This window comes from Oncorhynchus masou, chromosome 30 (genome assembly GCF_036934945.1).
Source record: "Oncorhynchus masou masou isolate Uvic2021 chromosome 30, UVic_Omas_1.1, whole genome shotgun sequence".
Classification (NCBI taxonomy): Eukaryota; Metazoa; Chordata; class Actinopteri; order Salmoniformes; family Salmonidae; genus Oncorhynchus; species Oncorhynchus masou.
In genome coordinates, this window is record NC_088241.1 from 69,568,372 (window position 1) to 69,581,234 (window position 12,863).

Genomic DNA, 12,863 nt, shown 5'->3' on the forward strand with positions numbered 1-12,863 from the left:
CAGGACCTGGTCAATGACCTGAAGAGAGCTGGGACCACCAGTCTCAAAGAAAACCATTAGTAACACACTACGCCGTCATGGATTAAAATCCTGCAGCGCACGCAAGGTCCCCCTGCTCAAGCCAGCGCATGTCCAGGCCCGTCTGAAGTTTGCCAATGACCATCTGGATGATCCAGAGGAGGAATGGGAGAAGGTCACATGGTCTGATGAGACAAAAATAGAGCTTTTTGGTCTAAACAACACTCGCCGTGTTTGGAGGAAGAAGAAGGATGAGTACAACCCCAAGAACACCATCCCAACCGTGAAGCATGGAGGTGGAAACATCATTCTTTGGGGATGCTTTTCTGCAAAGGGGACAGGACGACTGCACCGTATTGAGGGGAGGATGGATGGGGCCATGTATCGCGAGATCTTGGCCAACAACCTCCTTCCCTCAGTAAGAGCAAGATGGGAAGATGGGCCGTGGCTGGGTCTTCCAGCATGACAACGACCCGAAACACACAGCCAGGGCAACTAAGGAGTGGCTCCATAAGAAGCATCTCAAGTTCCTGGAGTGGCCTAGCCAGTCTCCAGACCTGAACCCATCCATAAACACACAGCCAGGGCAACTAAGGAGTGGCCTAGCCAGTCTCCAGACCTGAACCCATCCATATACACACAGCCAGGCAACTAAGGAGTGGCCTCGCCAGTCTCCAGACCTGAACTCAATAGAAAATCTTTGGAGGGAGCTGAAAGTCCGTATTGCCCAGCGACAGCCCCGAAACCTGAAGGATCTGGAGAAGGTCTGTATGTGGGCCAAAATCCCTGCTGCAGTGTGTGCAAACCTGGTCAAGAACTACAGGAAACATATGATCTCTGTAATTGCAAGCAAAAGTTTCTATACCAAATATTAAGTTCTGCTTTTCTGATATATCAAATACTTATGTCATGCAATAAAATGCAAATTAATTACTTAAAAATCATACAATGTGATTTTCTGGATTTTTGTTTTAGATTCTGTCTCTCACAGTTGAAGTGTGTCTATGATAAAAATGACAGACCTCTACATGCTTTGTAAGTAGGAAAACCTGCAAAATCGGCAGTGTATCAAATACTTGTTCTCCCCACTGTATATATATATATATATATATATGTATATATATATGTGTGTTTCCTTAACACTGCTGTTCTGCTAGTCCCACACAGCTATAGAGTAGGGCTGATATTGGGGCGAGTCTCATACCGCTATACAGTAGGGCTGATATTGGGGCGAGTCTCATACCGCTATACAGTAGGGCTGATATTGGGGCGAGTCTCATACCGCTATACAGTAGGGCTGATATTGGGGCGAGTCTCATACCGCTATACAGTAGGGCTGATATTGGGGCGGGTCTCATACCGCTATACAGTAGGGCTGATATTATGCTAGTCCCATAGGGATTGTGTGATACAGTAGACTCTTCAGCTGTCCCCATAGGAGAAGCTCCACGTGTAAGGAAAAATAGTTACTTCAAAGCTTTTCCTATGCCTGTCCTACTCACTTGGAACCCGAGAGGGTTCTCCCATGGGGGTAGCTGAAGAACCCTTTCAGAGGGTTCTACATGGAACCCAAGAGGGTTCCCCTATGGGGACAGCCGAATAACCTTTTTTTATGTTCAGACTGCATTATACAGTCGGGCTGTTTGGGAGAGAAATAATATCTTAACTTAGATTGAAAATAAATTCTGAGCTATTTGCCAAGTCAAAATTGTGGAGGCGTTTTCTTGTTATTTACCAACCACACTACAATACCACACCAACCACTGTTAATTACCACACCAACCACTGTTAATTACCATACCAACCACTCTACAATACCACACCAACCACTGTTAATTACCATACCAACCACTCTACAATACCACACCAACCACTGTTAATTACCATACCAACCACTCTTCAATACCACACCAACCACTGTTAATTACCATACCAACAACTCTACAATACCATACCAACCACTGTTAATTACCATACCAACAACTCTACAATACCATACCAACCACTGTTAATTACCATACCAACCACTCTACAATACCATACCAACCACTGTGAATTACCATATCAACAACTCTACAATACCATACCAACCACTGTTAATTACCATACCAACCACTATACAAAACCATACCAACCACTGTTAATTACCATACCAACAACTCTACAATACCATACCAACCACTGTTAATTACCATACCAACAACTCTACAATACTATACCAACCACTGTTAATTACCATACCAACCACTCTACAATACCATACCAACCACACTACAATACCACACCAACCACTGTTAATTACCATACCAACCACACTACAATACCATACCAACCACTGTTACTTACCATACCAACCACACTACAATACCATACCAACCACTGTTAATTACCATACCAACAACTCTACAATACTATACCAACCACTGTTAATTACCATACCAACCACTCTACAATACCATACCAACCACTGTTAATTACCATACCAACAACTCTACAATACTATACCAACCACTGTTAATTACCATACCAACCACTCTACAATACCATACCAACCACTGTTAATTACCATACCAACAACTCTACAATACTATACCAACCACTGTTAATTACCATACCAACCACTCTACAATACCATACCAACCACTGTTAATTACCATACCAACCACACTAAATGACCACACCAACCACACTACATTACCATACCAACCACTGTTAATTACCATACCAACCACTCTACATTACCATACCAACCACACGAAATGACCACACCAACCACACTACATTACCATACCAACCACTGTTAATTACCACACCAACCACACTACATTACCATACCAATCACTGTTAATTAACATACCAACCACTCTACATTACTATACCAACCACACTAAATACCACACCAACCACTCTACATCACCATGCCAACCACTGTTAATTACCATACCAACCACTCTACATTACCATACCAATCACTGTTAATTACCATACCAACCACTCTACATTACCATACCAACCAAACTACATTACCATGCAAACCACACTACATTACCCAACCAACCACACTAAATGACCACACCAACCACTCTACATTACCATACCAACCACATTACAATACCATACCGACCACACTACATTACCATACCAACCACATTACAATACCATACCGACCACACTACACTACATTACCATACCAACCACTGTTAATTACCATACCGATCACACTACATTCCCATACCGACCACACTACATGACCACATCAACCACACTACATTCCCATACCGACCACACTACATTCCCATACCAACCACACTACATGACCACATCAACCACACTACATTCCCATACCGACCACACTACATGACCACATCAACCACACTACATTCCCATACCGACCACACTACATTAAAACACATGAGATGATCTTAATGAAAACCAGTGTGCACGGACATAATTCCTTTACATATTTATTTACAGTTCATTTAAAAAATATATTAAAAAAACTCCTTCAGTGAAATACTTATGCCGTATAAAAAAAAGAATAACTTTCAGTATGAATGTAGTATAAGGATATTAATAGTCAGAGTGTGAGGGTTTATCTATGTACATACAGTTGGTAAACACTTATTAAGGCAGACATGAAGATGTCTACTGAACACAGTATGCCGACAGTATCATGCCATACGCCCAAACACATTGGTAGTCCAATCTGTCGTGGTATACACATTTCACTGAACCTACTGTGTAAAATGCTAGAGAATGATGTGTGGAATGTATAGTGCTCTGTGTGTTCAGCACCATTGAGAGCTGAATAGTGCTCTGTGTGTTCAGCACCATTGAGAGCTGAATAGTGCTCTGTGTGTTCAGCACCATTGAGAGCTGAATAGTGCTCTGTGTGTTTAGCTTCATTGAGAGATGAATAGTGCTCTGTGTGTTTAGCTTCATTGAGAGATGAATAGTGCTCTGTGTGTTCAGCACCATTGAGAGCTGAATAGTGCTCTGTGTGTTTAGCTTCATTGAGAGCTGAATAGTGCTCTGTGTGTTTAGCACCATTGAGAGCTGAATAGTGCTCTGTGTGTACAGCACCATTGAGAGCTGAATAGTGCTCTGTGTTCAGCACCATTGAGAGCTGAATAGTGCTCTGTGTGTACAGCACCATTGAGAGCTGAATAGTGCTCTGTGTTCAGCACCATTGAGAGCTGAATAGTGCTCTGTGTGTACAGCACCATTGAGAGCTGAATAGTGCTCTGTGTTCAGCACCATTGAGAGCTGAATAGTGCTCTGTGTTCAGCACCATTGAGAGCTGAATAGTGCTCTGTGTGTACAGCACCATTGAGAGCTGAATAGTGCTCTGTGTTCAGCACCATTGAGAGCTGAATAGTGCTCTGTGTTCAGCACCATTTAATTGATTTGAAATTAGCAGCCAGCACTGTGTTACTTTGTCTTTACCTCAGACGTCAAAATGCATCTGAACCACGTACTACGTCTGGATGTGGAGGTGTCATAAAATTGCCAAACGTAAACGTTCCTGGACACACCTCGCAGGTTAGGAGACAGCGTAGCATTTTCTAGCAAATATATTTACAGTGGCTAATTAATGATAAATAAGTGAATTGTTTTGCTCCACAAGTTAGCCAAGATAATTAGCTAGCCAGCTAAAGGTGTTTACAGTTAGTTAGCAATCACTTTTTGTTGTTGTTGTTGCTAGCGTTGCCATGTCAATAACCTGTCTCCAGAAATGACAAGGTGTCTCCAGTTGTCTCCATTGGACCATTGTGAGGCGGTGTGTCCATGAGTATCCACTTCCACTTCCTATGGCCAATGACCATAATACTGTAATACTGAAACAGTATTTGCACCATATCTGTTATTAAACATCGTTCACAAGATAAATTATCTTCCTATCAATCAATCAATCAATCAATCAATCCAATTCATCATAGGATAATCGTATAAAAACACAAGTTCTAGTTACAACGTAAAACATTAATATACATTCTATGTACACATAATTATAAAAAAAATAAATGTGCAGCCTTCCAACGTAAATAAGCCCATATATATACAAAAATAGCATGTTTTCAGGACTGTTGTACAAATCCTTCAGGGGGGAAAGTCTCTGTGGGGTCGGGGGTCAAGATGTTAGCTTGGTGTTAGTCTTCGTCCCAAATGGTACCCTATTCCCTATGTAGTGCACTACTTTAGACTAGGGCTGGCCCCCTATTCCCTATGTAGTGCACTACTTTACACCATGGCCCATAGGGCTACATAGAGAATAGGCTGTGATTTGGGACGCAGCCTGGACAGAGACTCTATTTGAACCACTGCAGATAGTTTGTGTTGAGGGCTGGGAAGCACATGTTGTTGGAACAGGAGCCTCCGTAGCTCGGGGGACAGGCGGAGCACGGGACGCCTATTTTGTAGGGTGCCTCTCCGATCCAGTTCCCCCTGGAAAACACAAGACAGACAGACACACAGTTAACATTGGTACATAGTGGTCTGTAGGTTTGGGTTAGCATAAACGCTACATAACTAGCGGATAACTATCTTATAGAGGAATGTAATTAGGGTATGTATAAGCTAGCCAATAGCAGAGTGTGGATGACGTCATTTTCAGTAAGACTGTCAGTAGCTACGTTGATAGTGGGCACCATTGTACCTGTGGGGGAACGTATTTATCTCGAGTAAAAAGGAATCATTGCTAAAACTGCTGCTTAGTCACCAACATTATACCGTGTGGAAGCCAAATCCTCCATTAGTGAGTTAAAACAGGTCACCACAGTGCTGGTTGTATTATCCCCCAGCCAAAAGAGAAGAAAAGGACTGAGTCACAAGTTGCCCAATGGTTACGAAACGCTCGCCTTTTATTCCGGAATTAAGGAATTAATTATTCTGTAATTCTGGTGAGGCTGTGGAGCATTTGGAATGTAGCTGGTACCTGTAGGTACACGGCCTTGTGTGCGGTATGTCTGAGTCGCTAGGCAACCACAGCAACATGGCGGCCAACGCATTTATCCGTGTGTTTGCTAAAGCTCCGATGGATGGAGGCGAACCGCACTGTTGCCAACAGCAGGTTGAGTATCGGCTCGGAAACCAAGGTACAGTACGCCATTGTTAAAGACAATAGGACAACAGAAAGCAAATACCTTTTCTCAAAGGTACCGTGTTCCTTATTGCTGAAATGTCAAAGGGGTGACGCCAGAATGAGGATATTAATTCTGTCTACTTACTTGGATGAATAGTTGCACACTAAGTATGTTGCCTGTTTCCACACGTTCCCCCACACGTTCATATTGTGACATGTATGTACAGCACACCCGACTTTGTTTGTTGTGGCCCAAACCATCTGTAAAGTAAGAGAGACCACAGTAGGGATCATCGTTATGTAAAGATCATTTAAAACAGTTACATAGGCCCAGTGCAGTCAGGAAACGGGATTTTCCTGTGTCTATTATATATATATTTACACACTATGATGTTAGAAGAATACTGAGAAGTTGTGATAATGATGATAATGCTCTTTCAGTGTAAGAGCTGTTTGAAAAGACCTCCTAAAATGATGATAATGCTCTTTCAGTGTAAGAGCTGTTTGAAAAGACCTCCTGAAATTTCAGCGTGTTTTGCTGGGTGGAGTTTTTGGCTTTCCACTGTGACATCACCAGGAGGTAAATGAGTTAATAGACCAATGAGAAAGAGAGTTCCAAACCTCTCTGCCAATAACAGCTCATTTTTCGGTTTTCCACTCACAGACAGTCCTAGCAAAATTCTTGCTTGAGAAATTGTCCTTTGCTAAGAAGCTATTTTTGTTTATTTTTGACCATTTAAATTGAAAACAAACAAAGTAGGGTAAAACAGAAATTATTTATTTGATATGGAGATTAAAAAAAAAACATCTGCATTGGAACTTTAAAAAAAATAATCTTTATTTAACTAGGTAAGTCAGTTAAGAACAATTTCTTATTTTCAATGATGGCCAAGGAACAGTGGGTTAACTGCCTGTTCAGGGGAAGAAAGACACATTTGTACCTTGTCGGTTTGAACTTGCAACCTTCTGGTTACTAGTCCAACCCTCTAACCACTAGGCCACCCTGCTGCCACAGCAGTAGCAGTTGCAAATGAGGTTAAATACCTGGTTAAATAAAGGTGAAATAAAATAAATAAAGAGATGCACGAGTGACACAGACATTAATATCAATCGAATATTGACCGCACTGGGTTAAACCAAGTTATGACTCCGCCCAGAATGACAAGGTCCTTGTGTCTTCCTACCTGTGTATAATGTGTACACATGGGTCCGTAGCATTTCAGGGGGCACCTGGGGTTGCAGTCCTGGGGGTAAGGGAACACGTAGTCCTTCACTTCATCATGCCAGGGCTTCACTAACTGGAGAATAGAGCGGTAGCTGAGGACAGAGACAAGCAGACGCTCAGATGAGTACAGAGAGTAGATCCGTAACTAAAAAAGTTATTATCTCTAATTGGTGGCAAAAGATACGAGTCAAAGACTAAGGCAATGTTTCCCCAACGTCAGGTCATTCACTCAGCCAGGGGCCGGTCTTGTGGGTCGCAGCTGGAGACATGCTCCATGTCCCAAATGGCATTCTATTCCCTATGCACTCCCCCCCCCCCTTGGAGCTCTGGTCAAACAGAGGACACTACATAATGAATAGGGGCATTTAGGGAGCAGACTGGGTCAGGACATTTAGGAAGCAGACTGGGTCAGGACATTTAGGAAGCAGACTGGGTCAGGACATTTAGGAAGCAGACTGGCAGACTGGGTCAGGACATTTAGGAAGCAGACTGGGTCAGGACATTTAGGAAGCAGACTGGGTCAGGACATTTAGGAAGCAGACTGGCATACTGGGTCAGGACATTTAGGAAGCAGACTGGGTCAGGACATTTAGGAAGCAGACTGGCAGACTGGGTCAGGACATTTAGGAAGCAGACTGGCATACTGGGTCAGGACATTTAGGAAGCAGACTGGGTCAGGACATTTAGGAAGCAGACTGGCAGACTGGGTCAGGACATTTAGGAAGCAGACTGGGTCATCAACAAAAGAAACCATTGGAGACAGTTCCAGGACCAGTTTCCCTTCTCCCAGATCCTGAACCTTTAGAGGGTTGAACACCAAACTGACATGTGGTCAGCATCTAGGGTCAACAGTGAGAGGTCAAAGTTCAGAGGTGACTCACCGTCCAGTCCTGACAGAGAGGTTCTGGCCCAGGAACCTGAGGAGGTGTCGAGGTCCGTGCTCCCACAGACACGCGTGGGCCCAGTCCTCAGCTGACTTAGACAGGGTCTCGTCCCACGACTACACACACACACACACACACACACACACACACACACACCCACACACACACACACACACACACACACACACACGCACGCACACACACACACACACACACACACACACACACACACACACACACACACACACACACACACACACACACACACGCACGCACACACACACACACACACACACACACACACACACACACACACACACAGGGAACATGAGAAACATGAGATCATGAGTCACATGGACTGAACTGTGGACATGACTAAGCTAAAATATACACACAAAGCCTTGTCTATTCTCCCTGTTCCCACACGTTAAAGCCTTGTCTATTCTCCCTGTTCCCATACGTTAAAGCCTTGTCTTTTCTCCCTGTTCCCACACGTTAAAGCCTTGTCTATTCTCCCTGTTCCCTTACGTCAAAGCCTTGTATATTCTCCCTGTTCCCTTACGTCAAAGCCTTGTATATTCTCCCTGTTCCCACACGTTAAAGCCTTGTCTATTCTCCCTGTTCCCTTACGTCAAAGCCTTGTATATTCTCCCTGTTCCCACACGTTAAAGCCTTGTCTATTCTCCCTGTTCCCACACGTTAAAGCCTTGTATATTCTCCCTGTTCCCACACGTTAAAGCCTTGTCTATTCTCCCTGTTCCCACACGTTAAAGCCTTGTCTATTCTCCCTGTTCCCACACGTTAAAGCCTTGTCTATTCTCCCTGTTCCCACACGTTAAAGCCTTGTCTATTCTCCCTGTTCCCATACGTTAAAGCCTTGTATATTCTCCCTGTTCCCATACGTTAAAGCCTTGTATATTCTCCCTGTTCCCATACGTTAAAGCCTTGTCTATTCTCCCTGTTCCCATACGTTAAAGCCTTGTCTATTCTCCCTGTTCCCACACGTTAAAGCCTTGTCTATTCTCCCTGTTCCCATACGTTAAAGCCTTGTCTACTCTCCCTGTTCCCTTACGTTAAAGCCTTGTCTATTCTCCCTGTTCCCACACGTTAAAGCCTTGTCTATTCTCCCTGTTCCCACACGTTAAAGCCTTGTCTATTCTCCCTGTTCCCACACGTTAAAGCCTTGTCTATTCTCCCTGTTCCCACACGTTAAAGCCTTGTCTATTCTCCCTGTTCCCACACGTTAAAGCCTTGTCTATTCTCCCTGTTCCCACACGTTAAAGCCTTGTCTATTCTCCCTGTTCCCACACGTTAAAGCCTTGTCTATTCTCCCTGTTCCCATACGTTAAAGCCTTGTCTATTCTCCCTGTTCCCATACGTTAAAGCCTTGTCTATTCTCCCTGTTCCCACACGTTAAAGCCTTGTCTATTCTCCCTGTTCCCACACGTTAAAGCCTTGTCTATTCTCCCTGTTCCCACACGTTAAAGCCTTGTCTATTCTCCCTGTTCCCACACGTCAAAGCCTTGTCTATTCTCCCTGTTCCCACACGTTAAAGCCTTGTCTATTCTCCCTGTTCCCACATATTGAGAAAATGTGTTTAAGAAAACGAATTTGTCTGCAGCTGGCTATCTATGATCTCTTTGAAACGTTTAATTCACGTGAAACTGTTCTGCTGTGTTCTTGGTACTCCAACACAACAATGTTCCATGATGCAACAGTGACACGTGCTGTCTTCGGTTAGTCAACAGAACTGCTGAAACAGAATTGGATCAGGGTGAAGTCGAGACAACCTCCTAGATTATAGTGCCACACTCTCTCTCTCACTCTCTCGTGGTTCAACCTCCTAGATTATAGTTTATAGTACTACTCTCTCTCTCGTGGTTCAACCTCCTAGATTATAGTGCCACACTCTCTCTCTCTCTCTCTCTCACGTGGTTCAACCTCCTAGATTATTGTACCACTCTCTCTCTCACGTGGTTCAACCTCCTAGATTATAGTGCCACCCTCTCTCTCTCTCTCTGTCTCACGTGGTTCCACCTCCTAGATTATAGTACCACTCTCTCTCACACGTGGTTTAACCTCCTAGATTATAGTACCACTCTCTCTCTCACGTGGTTTAACCTCCTAGATTATAGTACCACTCTCTCTCACGTGGTTCAACCTCCTAGATTATAGTGCCACACTCTCTCTCTCTCTCTCTCTCACGTGGTTCAACCTCCTAGATTATTGTACCACTCTCTCTCTCACGTGGTTCAACCTCCTAGATGGTAGAACTAGATTTAAATTGGAACACCGAAAAAATAAACTACTAGAGTAATGTCTGTTCTTGTATTTTTTCATTTCAGATTAAATCAAGACGAGTGACAGCCTACATCCCGTCACATATTTTTTTTTAAAGCAAAACATTGAATGTTCTGCACTTTGCCATAGACGTTAAGTGTATTGACTGCCAACTCTCCCACTGTGTGCTTGACGTTGCCAGCCATCATCCTCCTATGATAGCTATGCAACTGACTCAGAGCGATGCACTGTCAATAGTTGGTTTTATCATAGCCTTTTTACAGCAGCCTCTACTTGGAACAATGCACTCTTCTCTGCATCTGCAACACGCAACTGGAGCTCGTCTCTCTTACAGCCATCGTTTAAGGACATAAAGCCTCTAAACTGGAACATTGTCCAGGGAATTCAACCGGCTACCGGCGACCAGCTACCGTGTGTTTAAACCCATTCATCACTCAGTCATGAACAACTCCAACCAAACCCATTACACCACTACATGGACACTTGGATCACAAACGGCACCCTATTTCTTATGTCGAGGCACTACGTTTGACCAGGGCCCATAGTATTCCATTCAGGACTTAACCTGAGGTGATCTTACTAGGTACTAGCATTGAGGAGTACTTTAGCACTTAATGTTTTCCCCCCAGTCAGCAAGACCTCTCTAAAACGTGACCCCTCTCCCAGCGAGGCTGTAGGTGGTCCTGTACGCTGAAATGTGCTCAACGGCTGGGTCATGGCCAGAGAGGGGGTCAGAGAGGGGGCCAGAGGAGATATTTGTCACTGAGCATCCTGCTCTGAACTACACATGGGCTCCATTCCAAGTAGACCCCTATTCCCTATATACTGCAACTACTTTTGACCAGAGCCATATGGCCTGTGCACTACATAGGGAATAGGGTGCATCTGGGGGAACCTCGATTCACATCAACCTATCACACATCACCAGTCACCATGACAGTGAGCGTCTGTCACTAAGCAACACACATCAAGGAATAGAGCAGCTTCTCCGGGACATGTCGACTGGAGTTTATAAGAACCCTGGCCACTGATCTAACAAGTAGGCCATGTATCAATGCATAAACATCAATATCGGTATTACAAATTAGAAGAGCAAGTGAAGGAAGGGAAGGAAGAAAGATAATTCATCATTAAATCAATGAGCAATTTATTGATAAAGTTGAAGATATAAATACTTACCATGTACTCCATATTGGACGCCGGAGGGAAAACTTTCCCTCTTACTTTATTGTGGTAATCAAGAATGGCAAGCATGTCGTTTTGGGATATATAACGCTTCCTCCTGGTCAGGGGAATATTCTCGCTGTCTGCTTCTCCATAGCTGAACGCTGCGCCAAGATCGGTGAAATTGGTGTCTGGCAACGTCGGGGACACGGTGGGAGAGTTGGCTGCCAAGACACTTGCTCCGAAAGATATGCACAACAGCAGAAAGTCCATGGCAAAGTGCGGAGCATTCATATTTGCTTCTTTAAAATATGCGACGGGATATAAGCTATCCCTTGTCTTGATTTAATCTGAAATGAAAGGAACAGACATTATTCTAGTAGTCTATTTATGCCAAACTGTATTTCAAATAGTACAAACGTCTGTAAAAAAAACAAAAAACTCAACTATTCCCAAAAATATAACAAAAACACATGCAGCAGTAAAAATATCGGTCACAACAGAAGAAATAAAATCCTACTACGTGATTTTGGAAAGGTCCTACCTTCTACTTTGCGGCTGTATCTTGTGTCTGTGTTGCCAGGCGACACTCTTCCAAAGTCCTAGTTAGAATAGTGGATAAGAGAGAGACAGAGAGAGACAGGGAGACGCTTCCTTCCAGCAGTACGAGACTTGCCAGTAGCTCCTTCCAAACTATAGGAGGACTCCGGCTGCAGTTGGACGCGCTCGGTTTATATATCACAGCGGTTGATGGAGGAAGTACGCCGAGCTGTCCGAAGGTGTGGGGACCTGGTCCCTCCCTGTCACCTGAAACAAAACATCATTTGGAGAGAGACGTCATGTTAGGTTTTCTTGAATCCCCTTCCTGGCAGAGAGAGCTTGCTTCACTTCATCACAGACATCTGTTTTACGTTTGGCCCACCGGACAAAGTGTAAACGAAAACTTATGAGAAGAAAGCCGCAAAATCCCGCAATACAGGTCAGAGAAGGGTGGGTGGGTTAAGGATGACTACAGCGGTTATTTTGATCATGATGCAATAGAGACAGCTGGGGGACAACAGGTAACTGATACACTGATATTTCCACGGAGAAAATGTGATGAATGAAAGTTGTTACATGTGGGTTATTACAATGTAATAATAATGTTATTGAGCCAGGGATGGGCAATTTTGATAGCAAATCTGAACTC

The 12,863-nt window shown here is 43.8% G+C and overlaps 1 protein-coding gene across 1 annotated transcript; it reads right to left on the minus strand.

The window, feature by feature from the left end:
- Nucleotides 1-3,487: 3,487 nt before the first annotated feature.
- LOC135522957 (peptidase inhibitor 15-A-like) lies at nt 3,488-12,392 on the minus strand. The gene is made up of 6 exons (XM_064949684.1): nt 12,219-12,392; nt 11,690-12,024; nt 8,207-8,325; nt 7,285-7,417; nt 6,246-6,361; nt 3,488-5,463 (listed from the first exon to the last, which is right to left on the minus strand). The coding sequence occupies exons 2-6, from the start codon at nt 11,966-11,968 to the stop codon at nt 5,328-5,330; spliced, it is 783 nt and encodes a 260-aa protein (XP_064805756.1). The 5' UTR covers nt 11,969-12,024; nt 12,219-12,392; the 3' UTR covers nt 3,488-5,327.
- Nucleotides 12,393-12,863: the final 471 nt, after the last annotated feature.

What these genes read in the sequence shown, in the direction of transcription:
- LOC135522957 (XM_064949684.1), bottom strand. Translation starts at nt 11,968, where the DNA reads ATGAATGCTCCGCACTTTGCCATGGACTTTCTGCTGTTGTGCATATCT. An exon ending in TGTGTACACATTATACACAG is followed by an intron (nt 6,362 to 7,284) that starts GTAGGAAGACAC and finishes CTTACTTTACAG; the next exon opens with ATGGTTTGGGCCACAACAAA. An exon ending in GTGTGCAACTATTCATCCAA is followed by an intron (nt 5,464 to 6,245) that starts GTAAGTAGACAG and finishes TGTGTTTTCCAG; the next exon opens with GGGGAACTGGATCGGAGAGG.